Source organism: Oncorhynchus kisutch, linkage group LG22 (assembly GCF_002021735.2).
Source record: "Oncorhynchus kisutch isolate 150728-3 linkage group LG22, Okis_V2, whole genome shotgun sequence".
Taxonomy (NCBI): Eukaryota; Metazoa; Chordata; class Actinopteri; order Salmoniformes; family Salmonidae; genus Oncorhynchus; species Oncorhynchus kisutch.
In genome coordinates, this window is record NC_034195.2 from 10,634,397 (window position 1) to 10,652,873 (window position 18,477).

General features: G+C 42.7%; 1 protein-coding gene across 1 annotated transcript in view; it reads right to left on the bottom strand.

Annotated features, from left to right (window-relative positions):
- Positions 1-1,797: 1,797 nt before the first annotated feature.
- LOC109867665 (capZ-interacting protein) overlaps positions 1,798-18,477 on the bottom strand; it is a 31,554-nt gene continuing 14,874 nt past the window's right edge. The window contains exons 5-7 of the mRNA XM_031801201.1: positions 17,679-17,909; positions 15,730-16,293; positions 1,798-13,822 (exon numbers count right to left, since the gene is read on the bottom strand). Coding sequence (XP_031657061.1) covers positions 13,805-13,822; positions 15,730-16,293; positions 17,679-17,909 — 813 coding nt within the window. The 3' untranslated portion in view covers positions 1,798-13,804. The remainder of the gene's footprint in view (positions 13,823-15,729; positions 16,294-17,678; positions 17,910-18,477) is intronic.

Sequence of the window (18,477 nt, forward strand, 5' to 3'; positions counted from 1 at the left end):
TGTTTTGTGTGTCAATTCATAAACCATGTGCCATGGAATCGGTACATCGAAAATCTCTTCCAAACTATTTTGCAATGTATGTGGCACAGCTGTCAATTTGTTGGTCCTTAAATGAAACTGGTACATATCTTTATTCATCACAATTTTCTTTAACCATTTTTGGTCTTTAATGCAGGGCCACCACTTGCCTCTTCCACTTTTGTGGTAATGCTGCAATTAGTTGGTTATAATTTTGGGTAGAGCAGACATTTCCATATGTCTGTGTTAGCTGCATGTGTGACATAACTCCACCAGTCCTATTTATGATATCATTTTCAAAGATTATACCTTTTTCAAATGTTTTTTTTTTTTCAATTAGTATATCAATTAGTATATATGATATACTAATATTTGTTGTGTTATTTGTTCTATCTTTCAGGTGGATTAAACTGAAATTGCAACCAACTTTCTAAGGCTTGTTTTTTCATGCTGTGGGGATGTGTTAAGGGAATTTTTATCTATAATGACTAATTATGTATACATTTCAATCAGGATGTACTAATCAGAATACTATTATGTTACTGTATATGTACTAATCAGAATACTAAATGTTACTGTATATGTATGAATTTTCTTATCTGATCCCAGTACTGAAAATAATGTGTGTGAATGTGGTCAAGAGTTTAGTAACAATGACGGTCTGTTCCTTGGTACAAATGAATCAGACTGGCTAGAATGCTTATCTACACAAGAAAACCTTGACTCGTAAATTATATTAAATTGGTAGGGAGACGGATGTGGGAAGGCTTGAGACACAGCCTTGGTACTGGAACGGAGTTGGCACGGAGTAGTGTTAGAACTAATGACGTCATTTTCAGTTTATAACCTGTGGTAACCTGTATTGTGGCAGTACTCTCTTGAATAAAGGATGTTACTTGACTTTAAGACCAGGGCTCTGTCCATTCCTATAAAATAAGGGTCTTACAAATTCTTATGAATTGACAGAGTGTTTAATTTTAATTGGGAATTAAAACAGAGGAATTAAATTCCTTCAACAGGATGTTTTTCAGTGGCAAGGACTGGGAGACTAGTCTGGATATAGGTAAAGATGAACGGAGCAAAGTACAGAGAGATCCTTGATGAAAACCTGCTCCAGAGCGCTCAGGTCCTCAGACTGGTGCGAAGGTTCACCTTCCAATAGGACAATGACCATAAGCACACAGCCAAGACAACACAGGAGTGGCTTCGGGACAAGTCTCTGAATGTTCATGAGTGGCCCAGCCAGAGCCCGGACTTGAACCCGATCTAACATCTCTAGAGAGACCTGAAAATAGCTGTGCAGCAACGATCCCCATCCAACCTGACAGAGCTTGAGAGGATCTGCAGAGAAGAATGGTAGAAATCCCTCAAATACAGGTGTGCCAAGCTTGTAGCATCATACCCAAGAATACTTGATGCTATAATCGCTGCCAAAGTTGCTTCAACAAAGTACTGAGTAAAGAGTCTGAATAGTTATGTAAATGTGATTTAGATTTTTTATAAATTAGCAAACATTTGTAAAAACCTGTTTTTGCTTTGCCATTATGGGGTATTGTGTGTTGATTGATGAGGGGAAAAAAATATTTAATCTATTTTACATTAAGGCTGTAACATAACAAAATGTGGAAAAAGTTGAAGGGTCTGAATAGTTTCCGAACTGTATACAATATTCTGCCTATATGAACAAATACAATATTTCTAGCTATACTTGATTTAATGAAAAGCAGTAAACATACACATTTAATTTAACAGACACGTGAACACAATAGTAAACACACACATTGTTTCACATTCTTTAATAACAGACTTGTAAAAAACAAACAAGCAATAGGCTACAGCTCGCTTCCGATTCCATTTCACAGCTGCCACTGGAACCTCAACCTATTGTAACCTATTGTAATTCACTGCTGCTGCAATGTAAGCAGTAAGATACACGTTGTGGCGGTACTTTGTGATTTTTTTTTACAGTGTGACTCTGTAGTTCACTGCTTCCTGTACGTAGTCAGTTATCTGTAATACTGTTTCCAGAGCCACTGTGGAAGGAACCAAAAATGTCACAAGGAATTTAATTGAATTCTGTAAGTTTTGTTTAATTTGTCTCATATGTGAGATATATGGTCAACTTTGTCATCTCTAGCTAATCATTTACTTATATTAGTGTGGTTGTGGTGGTTTTTGGCCAATAGAGAGGGCCGTTCGCTCTAGTGGTTGCTTCAATTCACGAGCTCTCGCTGCTGTAGTTCTCACGCTATGTTGTCAGTCGAATGAGTGACAAGCCAGCAGTGGCTGTACTAAGAGCAACCAGATATAAACTCATTGATTTCCAAGGTGAGTGAGTTGTCAAGCACATAATAAGAAACACAAAGTTAAGAGGAGTGTAGTTATGTTATTGTTGTATTGTTTTCGCAATGTTTTCAGAGTTAACCCTTTGACACATACATTGACGTATTTGTGATCATTGTTGGGTGGTCCCTGCGGCCTATGGAACTGTAGCAACAGAACGTATGACACAACAAATGCGTCTAAACAGCATTGTTGTCTGAACAGCATCTAAATATTTTTATACTGATGGAAAATAAAGATCTTAAACTTTATTCCTCAATTTTTCCATTAAAGATAAATGCGAACTTCATCATCCAAGCATCACACAGAACACATCCACAGCCAAACTCATTCTATAAAACAGTCTAAATAACAGGTTACTCTGACAAAAAAACTAAACATACTGTAAGTTAGCGTCCTAGACTAGTTTACAATGTATCACATCTCTGGTGAGCACAAAAGACTAATGTAATGTTGTTTAGAAAAGAAATGTGTGTCAGCTAAGCTAACAGCAGCAAAATTCTTTATGATGGCAGCCATGTTTGTTTACGTTTGCGAAAACTCCATAATCACAGAATGCAAATTCACTATAATGCCGCATTCAAAACAACTGGGAAATTGTAAATCTCCAAATTCTGACTTCAGTGTATTGAAAACCACTGGGAACTCTGAAAATAATGAGCCCCGACATGGAAAAATATATTTTAAAAGGTCGTCCAACTTGGAATTACAACTCGGGGCCTCTTTCTAGAGCTCTGACTTTCCGACGTGAACATCACTGATGTCATGATTTTACCTTGTATTTTTCCGATTTCCAAGTTGTTTGGAACGCGGCATAAGACACAAATAAACAAAGTCAAAGATGGCTGCGCCCATTGCCCTGAAATATCAACTTAGTTTGGCCACTTTTCAGCATATTACAAATCTGCATGAGCTTGTTATAGTGTATACACGAACCGGAGCACATGACTTGACAAGTTGTTTACAGTTTTTGACCAATCCCAAATCAAATAAAATATTATCGACTCACAGATCATCACCCAAATACAAGCCTACTGCTACTGGGTTTTCAGGTACATGGGGGAGGAGAAATGGGGGAAGGTATCGTGGGAGGGATATGATGAGGGAAATATTACTATGATTGGGGATTTATCAATAAATGGGGGGCAAACACAGGATGTTCATAAACTAAATCAAGTATAAATATACTGTGTAGTTAGTACTACTTGACGTTTATGTAAATGTAACCACGTTTTGGAAGGAGAGCGATAACTGGTCCACCCACGTGACATTCAGCCCCTTAGATGGCGCCAAAGCATAAACCTAGATAATCCTGTCTAGCTCCATAGTTTACGACAACCCATCATATCTAAAACTTCGCTTCACTCACGCCACGTTCTCTGCATATAATATAGCTGGTTAGACACACGCACCATTCAATCTGATCACCTTGCACAAACTACCTCACTTTGTTGCTTCCATGACTTTGTCCACCACCCTGTTCTCGTTATCCTCTGCCTTGACCAGGCAAAAACCTATCCAAGCCATAATACTCATCGCATTTGATGAGAAATATCTTCCTCGCTTGCTGACGAGGCAGGCATCTGTAGGCTACATGTCCAGTGGTGATAATACGTTGACATGGTGATGAAATGTAGGTTAGTTTTTCCAGGGGAGAATAAATTAAATCCATTTTTTTTAAATGAAGGAAAGGTTTTTAGGATGCCGGCCTTAGCAATGGTAGGCATATGTAATAATATATGCTCATAGCCCTCTCACTTTTTGTATGCCACTATTGTATCAAAGATAGGTTTCCCGCCCTATCTCTCACGTGCAGCCCCTCAGACAGGCTAATACCAAAGCCTCTTTCAGATGATAATACATGTAATATAGATGATGATAATTATACAATGATCAATAATACTATAGATACTCACTACTACTACTACTACTATAGAGTAAAGCCTCATATGAATCAGACATTGCGGTATTGATACAATGTGGGGTATGCTTCTGAATTCTAGAACAGAAGCATAGAATTCTGGTACCACGTGCTAAAAGAACGCGGTACCAGTGACAAACCTAGTGTCACTGACATTAGAGGGGAGAGGTCTGTGCAGAATCACACAGCAGGAAAACTGCCAGAGGTCACTATTCGGAGGGAGTCTCATATCAGTGGGCAGATAGGGGAGGGAGGGAGGTCAGAGGGACAGGCTCTCATACACCAACCTCATGCACCAGATAAACGGGGGGCTCTGCAAGGGTCACACAGAACCAGACATCATTGAAGCAGTCATCAAAGCCAAGGTGAGGGATATGTTAGAGATCAAGTGTAACCTCACACTTCAAAAACTCAGAACGATCTTAAAAGGGCACTACAATGAGGAAGACACCTCTGATCTATGTCAGAGGTTGCTGAGCATCTCCCAAGAACCCAGAGAGTCAGAACAAAACCTTCTGTTCAAGGCCATAGAACTAAAAAGACAGGCTGCTATTTGCATTAAGGGAAAGGATTGAGAGGAGCAGTACAGCCCAGATCTGATTATGAAGAAGATCCTGAGGTCAGGGTTGTTGTGTGGCAGTTTCAGATCAAGCCTTTCCTGGATAACCAGACAGTCAACAATGAGATGCTCATTAGAGAACAGGGGAATGAGGCTGCGAGTCAGAGAAACAGAACAAGCTAAAGAAAACAACAGTCAAGACAACCCGAGTGAAAGAGCTGTAAACGGGTTCGAAAGGCGAGAACACCCACATTCAGCAGGTGACCCCCCCCAAGACCCATCAACAGCACAGCCCACCAGAGGTGCCATTGGCTGGAGAGCAGAGGAGAGACCACTGACCGAGCTCCACACCATTGTGAGGGAGCTGAAAAAGGAGATGAGATGAGGAAGATGTGGACGGCATCCATTACCACCATTGACACCAAAGAAGCTTACCAGAGACAGCCAGCGGCAGAGAGAGGGCCACAGAGGAGAGGCCAGGACGAGGGAAAAGGACACAGCTGTATATCCCGTGGGTGTCATGTATCCCGTGGGTGTCTAGCCCCCAGCCACATGTAGGGAAACAGGAGAGGGTTGCTGTTGAGTGACCAGCTATAACCCACCCAATAAAGTCCAGACGCTGTCACTGCTGCCTACAAGGAGAACACAATAAGAACAGGCTGGAGAAATGTAAGGGGTGCTCTGCAGCTATGTACTGTTCAAAAACACGTCAGAGGTCAGTCAGTCATCGAGAACAAAGAGCAGCAGAGAAAGTACTAAAACACCAGACCCAAGAGGAATGTAAAGTCAACTACCTCTCCCCAAAACAAAACACCAGGCTTTTAAACCTAGTAGGTAAAGGGTGTATGGTGAAATGTAATTTGTCTCAGCACTCTGGGATACCGGGGCACAGGCAAGCCTCATCAACGACGACTGGTGACGCCACTACCTGAATCACACCATCATCCGAGTGATAGTCGAGCTACTAGGATCAGGACAGCTCACAGGTATGTCGGCCAATCAGACAATACCATTCATTGGTTGGAGAGCTGTAGAGATCAGCTAAACAGTTCAGGTGTTTCCAGTCCCATTCTCCAAATACCAGTTATTGTGTCCAGTAATCCTAATGTAGCAGAGGAACCTATCATAGGCTTCAATGTGATAGAGAAGGCAATCAAGGGTCAACAACAGCAGGGAATAAAATCAGACCAATGTTGTAAGTGGGGAGATGCAGATGGCCTATCAAGGATGCCATTGGATATGTTCATGACACAGTGTACAGAGGGAGTATGTCAGTGCCACAAAGCAGGGTATCCTAATGCAGCAGGAAGAGCCTACCCCACTGTTCAGCTCTATCACATGTAATGCCATCAAAGAGCAAGCAGAGAATGAGGGACTACTCAGCAAAGTACAGCCAATCTCCAGAGATGAAGTACGGTAGGCTCAAAAGAAAAATCCAGTGATCGGAAAAGGGGAGTACAAGAAGAGAAACCAGAGACCTGGTGCAGATGTCATTCATACAGAGGAAGTTGAAGTGAGAGCCTTGCTCAGAGAATGGGGAAAGCTAGAGATCAAACCAGACAGAACACTGCACAGGGGAAGTCATTACAGATGTCAACTCGTTCTTCCAAAGCTCTACCATCCTCTCAGCGTCAAGGAACTGCACCAGGAAATGGGACATCTGGGCACAGAAAGAACATTGAGCTTAATCAGACCCGGTTCTACTGGCCCAAAATGAAGCATGATGTGGAGCACTTCGTAACAAATGAGTGTGAGTGCCTGAGGAAGAGGAAACCAAATAGACCAGCACCCATGATGAGCATCAAAATGACTCATCTGTTTGAGTTAGTTTCTGTAGACTTCCTTCACCTGGAGACGTGCAAAGGAGGTTATGAGTACATACAGTTGAAGTCGGAAGTTTACATACACTTGGGTTGGAGTCATTAAAACTCATTTTTCAACCACTCCACAAATTTCTTGTAAACAAACTATAGTTTTGGCAAGTCGGTTAGGACATCTACTTTGTGCATGGCACAAGTAATTTTCGAACAATTGTTTACAGACAGATGTTTTCACTTATCACAATTCCAGGGGGTCAGAACACTAAGTACACTAATATATACACTAAGTTGACTGTGCCTTTAAACAGCTTGGAAAATTCCAGAAAACTATGTCATGGATTTAGAAGCTTCTGATAGGCTAATTGACATAATTTGAGTCAATTGGAGGTGTACCTGTGGATGCATTTCAAGGCCTACCTTCAAACTCAGTGCCTCTTTGCTTGACATCATGGGAAAATCAAAAGAAATCAGCCAAGACCTCAGAAAAAAATTGTAGACCTCCACAAGTCTGGTTCATCCTTGATAACAATTTCCAAACGCCTGAAGGTACCACGTTAATCTGTACAAACAATAGTACGCAAGTATAAACACCATGGGACCATGCAGCCGTCATACCACTCAGGAAGGAGACGCGTTCTGTCTCCAAGAAATGAACGTACTTTGGTGCAAAAAGTGCAAATCAATCCTAGAACAACAGCGAAAGACCTTGTGAAGATGCTGGAGGAAACAGGTACAAAAGTATCTATATCCACAGTAAAACTAGTCCTATATCGACCTAACCTGAAAGGCAAATACACATGAAAGGCAAATGCACATGGGGACAATGATCGTTATTTTTGGAGAAATGTCCTCTTGTCTGATGAAACAAAAATAGAACTGTTTGGCCATGGTGACCATCGTTATGTTTGGAGGAAAAAGTGGGAGTCTTGCAAGCTGAAGAACACCATCCCAACCGTGAAGCACGGGGGTGACAGAATCATGTTGTGGGGGTGCTTTGCTGCAGGAGGGGCTGGTGCACCTCACAAAATAGATGGCATCATGAAGATGGACAATTATGTGGATATATTGAAGCAACATCTCAAGACATCAGTCAGGAAGTTAAATCTTGGTCGCAAAAGGGTCTTGATGAAGGATGACCCCAAGCATACTTCCAAAGTTGTGGCAAAATGGCTTAAGGACAACAAAGTCAAGGTATTGGAGTGGACATCACAAAGCACTGTCCTCAATCCTATAGAAGATTTGTGGGCAGGACTGAAAAGGTGTGTGCGAGCAAGGAGGCCTACAAACCTGACTCAGTTACACCAGCTCTGTCAGGAGGAATGGACAAAAATTCACCCAACTTATTGTGGGAAGCTTGTGGAAGGCTTCCCGAAACGTTTGACCCAAGTTAAACAATTTAAAGGCAATGCTACCAAATACTAACTGAGTGTATGTAAACTTCTGACCCACTGGGAATGTGATGAAAGAAATAAAAGCTGAAATAAATAATTCTCTCTATTATGATTCTGACATTTCACATTCTCTAAATAAAGTGGTGATCCTAACTGACCTAAAACAGAGAATATTTACTAGGATTAAATGTCAGGAATTGTGAAAAACTGAGTTTAAATGTATTTGGCTAAGGTGTATGTAATCTTCCCGCCTTCAACTGTACCTGTTGTCATGGAACACTACACATGCTTTGCCCAAGCCTATGTAACCACAAACAAGTCAGCCAAGACAGGTGCAGACAAACTGTTTAATGAAATTCTGATTTCTTGGGAAAATACACCACGACCAGGGATTTTTTTTTTACTTTTACATCGACTGATCAGAGCTCTGTGGAATATGATGGTCACACACCACTCCATTTCACCCACAGGGGAGCGGTCAAACAGAGAGATTTAATCGTACCCTTCTCTCCATGCTAGCCTCCACGTCTCCCCATCAATCTCCTGTTCGGGATAAAAAGAGAGGACAATCCAGGCTCCTACCAGGAGAAAAAGAGAATGACTGAGGCCTATAGAGATAGCATCCAAAAATGAAGTCAAGTCAGCTGACAGTAGAAAGAAGCAGTACGACAAGAGAACCTATGGGTCAGAGCTTCAAGAAGGCAGCAGGGTCCTTGTAAGGAACATGAGAGAAAGGGGAGAGCCAGGCAAAATCCACTCCTACTGGGGAGATTAAGTCTATGTCATCCAGGCCCGCAAAGGTAAAGATAGTCCAGTTTTCGAGAGTGGGAGAGGTGAGATAAGAGTGCTCCATAGAAACCTGTTGTTGCCATGTGACTTTCTACCTGTAGCTGAAACTCCAGAACAACCTCAGAGCAACGACAGAGTAAAAAGAAGATTGAGTAACGGAACAAAACTTAGACCCCATGTGACACAGAACCATCAACACAGACAGCGAGGAACATTCTGATGAGGAGTTCCAGACAGGACAACTTACCTGGTCACCCACCGAGCCACCATGTCCACCCACACTGAACCACACAGCACATGAGTTCCATCCTCAGAGCACACCAGAAGTACAGGAGAGGTGTCAGTCGCCACAAACAGGTGCGATCTCAGCTGGAGAAGGAGTGGGGAAGGGGAAACCTAGTCAGTTGCACAACTGAATGCATTCAAACGAAACGTGTCTTCTGCATTTAACCCAACCATAGACAAACATTGGTAGTAGAATGGCCTTACTGAACAGCTGAGTGACTTTCAACGTGGCATGGTCATAGGATGGCACTTGTCCAACAAGTCGGTTTGTCAAATTCCTGCCCTGCTAAAGCTACCCTTGTCAACTGTGAGTGCTGTTATTGTGAAGTGGAAACGTCTAGGAGCAACGGAGCAGTGGAAACGTGTTCTCTTGAATGATAAATCACGTTTCACCATCTGGCAGTCCGACGGACAAATCTCAGTTTGGTGGATGCCAGGAGAACGCTACCTGCCCGAAATGCATAGTGCCAACTGTAAAGTTTGGTGGAGGAGGAATAATGGTCTGGGGCTGTTTTTCATGGTTCGGGCTAGGAACCCTTAGTTCCAGTGAAGGAAAATCTTAACGCTACAGCATACAATGACATTCTAGACGGTTCTGTGCTTCCAACTTTGTGGCATCAGTATGGGGAAGGCCCTTTCCGGTATCAGCATGACAATGTTCCCGTGCACAAAGCGAGTCCATACAGAACTGGTTTGTCGAGATCAGTGTGGGAGAACTTGACTGGCCTGCACAGAGCCCTGACCTCAACCCCATCGAACACCTTTAGGATAAATTGGAGAGCCGACTGTGAGCCAGGCCTAATCGCTCAACATCAGTGCCCGACCTCACTAATGCTCTTGGGGCTGACTGGAAGTAATTCCCCACAACGTTCCAACATCTAGTGGAAAGCCTGCCCAGAAGAGTGGAGGCTGTTATAGCAGCAGGTGTCCACATACTTTTGGTCATGTCATTTTTATCCGATTCGGTCACAAAGCTGCCTGCAAGCCCCCCCCAAAATGTAATTATTATTTAAAGTATTATTTATTTACAAAATCAGTCTCACTTTTACAGTTGCTTATTTCTTAAAGACATTAAACAGTGCTTTCGTTTCATTTTCAATAATTATAACACAAGTCTTTGTCATTGATCTATTTTTCCAGCAGAAAGAAAAAACAAGGTGAGATTTTTGGCTAAAAATACAATTCTGATCTTTGGGACACAAGCTCAAAAAGCAGCATTGAAGCAATAATGTTGTCTTATATAGTATATATATATATATATATATATATATATATATATATATATATATATATATATATATATATAAGACAACAGTATTGCTTCAAAGCTGCTTTTTGATACAGCAGGCTCTGCCACCTAGTGGGGAACAACTGTACATGTGGTGGTGACAGACATAACTAAACAGGTCAACATGGCCGCAGGGCCAGACGGATTACCAGGACCGAGTATGCACTGACCAACTGGCAACTGTCTTCTCTGACATTTTCAACCTCTCCCTGTCTGAGTTTGTAATACCAACATGTTTCCAGCAGACCACCATAGTCCCTGTGCACAAGAACACGAAGGTAGCCTGCCTAAATGATTACCGACCCGTAACACTCACGTCTGTAGCCATGAAGTGCTTTGAAAGGCTGGTAATGGCTCACATTAACACCATTATCCCAGAAACCTTAGACCCACTCCAACTTGCATACCGCCCCAACAGATCCACAGATGATGCAATCTCTATTGCACTCCACACTGCCCTTTCCCACATGGACAAATGAAACACCTAGGTGAGAATGCTATTCATTAACTACAGCTCAGCATTCAACACCATAGTACCCCCAAAACTCATCACTAAGCTAAGGACCCTGAGACTAAACACCTCCCTCTGAAACTGGATCCTGGACTTTCTGACGGTCTGCCCCAGAAGGTAAGGGTAGGTAGCAACACATCTGCCACGCTGATCCTCAACACGGGGGCCCCTCAGGGCTGAGTCCCCTCCTGTACTCCCTGTACACTCATGACTGCATGGCCAGGCATGACTCCAACACCATCATTATTTTTGCAGATGACACAACAGTGGTAGGCCTGATCACCAACTACGACAAAACAGCCTATAGGGAGGTCCGAAACCTGACCGTGTTGTGCCAGGACAACAACCTCTCGCTCAACGTGATCAAGACAAAGGAGATGATTGTGGACTATTAGGAAAAGGAAGACCGAGCACGCCCCAATCCATTGACAGGGCTGTAGTGGAGCAGGTTCAGAGCTTCAAGTTCCTTGGTGTCCACAACAAACTAACATGGTCCAAGCACACCAAGACAGTCGTGAAGAGGGCACGGCAAAACCTATTCCCCCTCAGGAGACTGAAAAGATTTGGCATGGGTCCTCAGATTCTTAAAAGGTTCTACAGCTGCACCATCAACTCCCCCCCCCCTTTTACGCTGCTGCTACTCTGTTATTATCTATGCATATATCACTTTAATAACTCTACCTACATGCATATATTACCTCAATTACCTCAACTAACCGGTGCCCCTGCACATTGATTTTGTCCCGATACCCACTGTATATAGCCTCGCTATTGTTATTTTACTGCTGCTCTTTAATTATTTATTTCTTGTTTTTCTTTAGGCAATTTTCTAAAAACTGCATTGTTGGTCAAGGGCTTATAAGTAAGAATTTCATTGTAAGGTCTAGCTACACCTGTTGTATTCGGCTAATTTGACAAATAACATTTGATTTGATTCGATTTTAACACCCATTTGAAATGATGCAAAAGAAGCAAACAGACCGAAATGGGGAGAGACTACCTGAACTTGTCCAATAAGGCACAGAGCGCGCTCAGGACACACAGAGTGCGCCCAGAGTAGGCTTTAGCGTTGTCGAATCACACAAAGTTAGTAAAAGGCGGTCATTTTTAAATATTTTTTGTTCAAATTGAACCTTTATTGAACTAGGCAAGTCAGTTTAAGAACAAAATCTTATTTACAATGACAGCCTACCCCGAACACTGCTGGGCCAATTGTGCACCGCCCTATGGGACTCCCAATCACAGCCAGATGTGATACAGCCTGGATTCAAACCAGGTCCATCTCTTGCACTGAGATGGAGTGTCTTAGACCACTGTACCACTCGGGAGCCCAAACAAAAGTCCTAAGTTGCTAAGTTTGCTAGATTACCTCCAATTAATGACTATTTGGCTAAATCTAGTTGATGATTATACAGACAGCATATCAGCCCATGAATAGAGGAAAGTGTTTAAATATCAAGGTATCTTAACGGAGACCAACTGTTTAAAAAATATTTCCATATCTACCCTCATCGGCCTACCATTTGTTGATCACACATTCTCTACTGAAGCTCTCACATCGGCAGCAATACCAGACTACATTATTAGACTACAGGATTACAGAATCAAGTTAGGAATGTTCATGCAAGACAGGAGTCAGGATTTTTGATTTCAGTGGGATTGGGACAATAGGAAAATTGCCTAGGCTCTATATAAGGCTACTACAGTACGTGAGTCCATAGATAAATAATCATCTTGATTTAGGCTACATTATTGCATGCTAAATGTTTCTAATCAGTGATAGATGAGCAAATGAATAGATGATCTACCACTTCCACTTGTCCAGCCAGAGATCAATTAACCAAATATACAGACAGAGATTCAGTGAAACAAAATCACATTGATTGATTATCAGACAAGTCACAGGCTTTTGGTCAGGAGTAGGACATGATTGATTATCAGAGTAGGACAGGCTGAAGAGCAAAATTCACTTGTAAAATGCTAGCGAAATGTTCTGATGAGTTAATATGTGAGCAAACTAGACTAAAGATGATCATTAGCACTCACTTCAACTTAGCTAACATTTCCCCAGCCTAATTGTAAAAAAATACCAAAACAGAGAATTGAATTTCTAATTGATTTATCTAGACCAGGGATTCCCAAACTCGGTGGGGCCCCCCCTGGGTGCATGTTTTTTGCCCTAGCCCTACACAGCTGCCTCCCGCCTCCGCAGCGTTGTTCTCAACACCAGTTTAAATCAAATAGCCTAACGTTTTCTAGAAATCTGTTGTTTTACTAATCTGCATGTTGTGTATTTTGTGGAAAATGTTATAATTTACCAGGTCTTGTCATAAAATGTTTTGGGGAAATGTGAAGTGGTTCCGAGACAGTCCTGGGATCCCGGTTACCTGTGTTAACCTTTACTAACGACACAGAATCAAGTGGAGCACCAAAACATTCTGTGCGGAAGCAAAGCTATCCAAATAAGGATTTTAAAAAAGCTGTACAGGCAAATCTCTTGCGTTAATCTGCCTAAAGATAACAAAGTCACAGGCTGACACCAAATAAGAATTTACAAGAAACATGTCCAAAAATGTGCATAGTTATGTCCCAAATGACACCCTATTCCCTATATAGTGCACTACTTTAGACCAGAGGCCTATTGAACCTGGTCAAACGTACTGCACTATATTGGGCATAGTGTGCCATTTGGGATGGAACCCGAGTGTAGGACCTTCCAGATGCAGAGGACTAAAGGGAGTCCATCCAGTGGCATAGTCTGCAGTCCATACTAGTCTCGCCTTTTCCACTACACTATGTGCTATGGGATGAGGGGAGTGAGTGCACACTATGGGGGTCTCCCACTCTGTAAGGCAGGGGCATGGTGCGGTTACGGACCATCAGAGCTTGGTGTTCTCCTGAGAGGTGGAAAGATAGCAACACACACACACATGACTGTTAGAGGTCAGTTTAAGGCCGGTATAATACAAGTCATTTCTTAAAGATAATAACAGTTGTTGTGTTATCAGTAAAACAGATTATATTCTGTGCATGGGGATGGCAAAGGATAACATAAGGTGACTTGATGTTGAATAGAGTTGTTTAAGAGTTTTTAGGAAACATCCATAGATGTCCATAGATACAGTTGAAGTGGGGAGTTTACATACACCTTAGCCAAATATATTCAAACTCAGTTTTAAAAACGAATTCCCTGTCTTAGGTCAGTTAGGATCAGAACTTTATTTTAAGAATGTGAAATGTCAGAATAATAATAATAATAGTCAGTTTTTATTTATTTCATCACATTCCCAGTGGGTCAGAAGTTTACAAACACTCAATTAGTATTTGGTAGCATGGCCTTTAAATTGTTTAACTTGGGTCAAACGTTTCGGGTTGGGTGAATGTTGGCCCTTTCCTCCTGACAGAGCTGGTGTAACTGAGTCAGGTTTGTAGGCCTCCTTGCTCACACACGCTTTTTCAGTTCTGCCAACACATTTTCTATAGGATTGAGATCAGGGCTTTGTGATGGCCACTCCAATACCTTGACTTTGTTGTCATTTTGCCACAACTTTGGAAGTATGCGTGGGGTCATTGTCCATTTGGAAGACCCATTTGCGACCAAGCAACTTCCTTAACTTCCTGACTGATGTCTTCAGATGTTGTTTCAATATATCCACAGAATTTTCCTACCTCATGATGCTATCTATTTTGTGAAGTGCACCAGTCCCTCCTGCAGCAAAGCACCCCCACAACATGATGATGCCACCCCCGTGCTTCACGGTTGGGATGGTGTTCTTCAGCTTGCAAGCCTCCCACTTTTTCCAACAAACATAACGATGGTCATTAAGGCCAAACAGTTCTATATTTGTTTCATCAGACCAGAGGACATTTCTCCAAAAGTACGATCTTTGTCCCCATGTGCAGTTGCAAACCATAGTCTGGCTTTTTTTATGGCAGTTTTGGAGCAGTGGCTTCTTCCTTGCTGAGCGTCCTTTCAGGTTATGTCGATATAGGACTCGTTTTACTGTGGATATACATACTTTTGTACCTGTTTCCTACAGCATCTTCACAAGGTCCTTTGCTGTTGTTATGGGATTGATTTTCACTTTTCGCACACCAAAGTACATTCATCTCCAGAAGACAGAATGCGTCTCCTTTCTGAGCGGTATGACGGCTGCGTGGTCCCATGGTGTTTATACTTGCTTACTATTGTTTGTACAGATTAATGTGGTACCTTTAGGCGTTTGGAAATTGCCCCCAAGGATGAACCAGACTTGTGGAGGCCTACAATTTTTTTTCTGAGGTCTTGGCTGATTTCTTTTGATTTTTGTATGATGTCAAGCAAAGAGGCACTGAGTTTGAACGTAGGTCTTGAAATACATCCACAGGTACACCTCCAACTGACTCAAATGATGTCAATTAGGCTTATTATCTGAAGCTTCTAAAGCCATGATATCATTTTCTGGAATTTTCCAAGCTGTTTAAAGTCACAGTGTATGTAAACCTCTGACCCACTAGAATTGTGATACAGTGAATTATAAGTGAAATAATCTGTCTGTAAACAATTGTTGGAAAAATTACTTGTGTCATGCACAAGGACAAATGTCCTAACCGACTTGCCAAAACTATAGTTTGTTAACAAGAAATTTGTGGAGTGGTTAAAAAACGAGTTTTAATGACTCCAACCTAAGTGTATGTAAACTTCCGACTTCCACTGTAGATAGTTCAGTGATCTTGGTTCGTGAAATATCTACCATCAATATCTTGGGGCTCTATTCAATCGGATTGAATAGAGCCCCTGAACGTGAAAGAACACCTTCCTCACCTTCTCTTCGTTGCAGTCTGTCTCTCTCTCTCCCTCCTTTTCTTTGCAGGTCAGCTCTTCCCCCTCTTCTTTCTCTCTCTCTGTAGATGACTCCTCCACTGAACAAGTCTCCCTCCCCTTCTCCTTTTCTTCTCCTCCACACCCCTGAACACACTCTTTCACCTCTTCTCCTCTAGACCCTGTTGCCTCCTCTCCTGTCTGTCTCTCCTCTCTCTGGGGCTCCAGCGTTTTTTCGGACTTTGTCTTTTCCAGTGGGTCAGTGTCTGTGGTTGATCTGTCTGTTGTGTCTATCTGTTGCTTTGAGTTAGCAGGGGTAGAGGAGCCTGTCTCTATCTTTTCTTTGGTAGACATAGTGGTGTCTGCTCTTTCGCAATCCTTCTCTTCCACTTCCTTCTCAAACACCTCCTCCCCCTCTCCCTTCTCTTCCTCCCCAACTTTGGCCTCGGGGTCGTCGGGTGTAGTTAGGGGAATCTCTTCACCCGTCACCCCGTCTCCTTCCTCTCCGCTGGACTTCCTGTGGCGTCTCGAAGGTGGGCGTCGCCGGATGGAGAGGCGGGCTCTTCCCTGGAGAGGCAGGGACACAGACCATTAAGAACAGGTATGACACAGGATATGACATAATACACATGCAGACAAACACACAGGCTTAAAGGTATAACACACACACACCCTGTCACACACACACACGTGTGTACACTTACACACACACACACACACACACACACACATTTGTTTTACTAACCTTGAAGGGACCAAAAAATGTATTCCAATCCAAATCCTAATTTCCCTAACCCTAACCTAACCCCAAACCCTAATTGTAACCCTAATTGTAACCCTAATTGCAACCCTAAACATAACCCTTAACACTTTTTTAAATTCATTGTTTTGCCAGTCCCCACAAGGAAGAATGCTATTTTAGCGTTAAGGGTTATGTTTAGGTTTGCAATTAGGGTATGTATATATATATATATATATATAAGAAAAAGCCTTGAATGAGTAGGTGTATCCATACTTTTGACCGGTACTGTGTGTGTGTGTATGTATATATATATATATATATACACACACACACAGTACCGGTCAAAAGTATGGATACACCTACTCATTCAAGGCTTTTTCTTCATTTTTACTATTTTCTACATAGTAGAATAATAGTGAAGACATCAAAACTATGAAATAACACATGGAATCATTTAGTAGCCAAAAAGATGTTAAACAAATCCAAATATTCTTCAAAGTAGCCATCCTTTGCCTTGATGACATCTTTGCACAGTGCTGGCATTCTCTCAACCAGCTTCATGAGATAGTCATCTGGAATGCATTTCAATGAACAAGTGTGCCTTGTTAAAAGTTCATTTGTGAAATTTCTACTTTAAGACATGAAGTTCAGTCAATCCGGAACATTTCAAGAACTTTCTTCAAGTGCAGTCACAAAAACCATCAAGCGCTATGATGAAACTGGCTCTCATGAGCACCGCCACAGGAAAGGAAGACCCAGAGTTACCTCTGCTGCAGAGGATAAATGCATTAGGTTTTAACTGCACATTAGATTGCAGCCCAAATAAATGCTTCACAGAGTTCAAGTAACAGACACCAACTGATCAGAGGATTTCCCAAACTTTTGATTGGTGCTGTATGTGTGTGTGTTTTATTGTCACATACACAAGATGGGTACAGTGAAGCGTGATCTTTTACAGGGTCAGCCATGGTAGTACGGAGCAAATTAGGGTTAAGTGCCTTGCTCAACGGTACATCAATCTGATTTTTTTTGCCTTGTCTGCTCAGGTATTCGAACCAGCAACCTTTCGGTTACTGGCTCTAACCACTAGGCTACCTGCCGCCCTAAAATGATACCACTAGTCTGAATTTTCCTTCTTTTACTATCCTTGTGAGGACTTCTGATCCCCACAAGGATAGTAAAACCAAAAACACACACACACTTAGCATACCTTGTTGATACTGGGCAGTAGGGATCCGTCGGTGGGTGTGGCTGGGACTTCAAAGGTGGCAGGTGTCTCTTCCTTGCTCAGCGACCGAGGGAGGGGTGCCCTGCTGACTGGGGTGGTGGGGGTAACAGGAGGGATGGGGGAGCAGGTGGAGGTGAAGGAGGGGGGCAACAGTCTCAGCCCAGGGCTCTTAGGAGAGGGCAGGAGGGAACAGGGGGATAAAGCCAGGTTAGCCTGGAGAGAGAGAGAGGGTGGGGAGAGAGGGTGGGGAGAGAGAGAGGGGGGGAGGGTGGGGAGAAAGAGAGGGAGAGAGAGGGTGGGGAGAGAGAGAGAGAGAGAGGGTGGGGAGAGAGAGAGAGAGAGAGGGTGGGGAGAGAGAGAGAGGGTGGGGAGAGAGGGAGAAGGTGGGGAGAGAGGGAGAGAGAGAGAGGGTGGGGAGAGAGAGAGAGGGAGGGTGGGGAGAGAGAGAGAGAGAGGGTGGGGAGAGAGAGAGAGGGTGGGGAGAGAGGGAGAGAGAGAGCAAAGAAGAAAGAGAGAGAGAAAGAAAGACAGGGAGAGAGATAGTTATTGCAATGTTATTACATACTAAGACGTACCTAAGATTCAGAGAACATAGCAGGCATTTTGTGTGGGCTGTCCATCAGGAAATGGCTGCTCTCTCTTATTATCAACCTGTGAGACTGTAACTGATCCTCTCCATCTGACCTCCCTTCTCTCTCTGCATGCACCTGCACAGCTCACTGACATACAACAGGGGCCTTGAATGCTCTTCACATAACTGTATGGTACAACAAGAGCATAT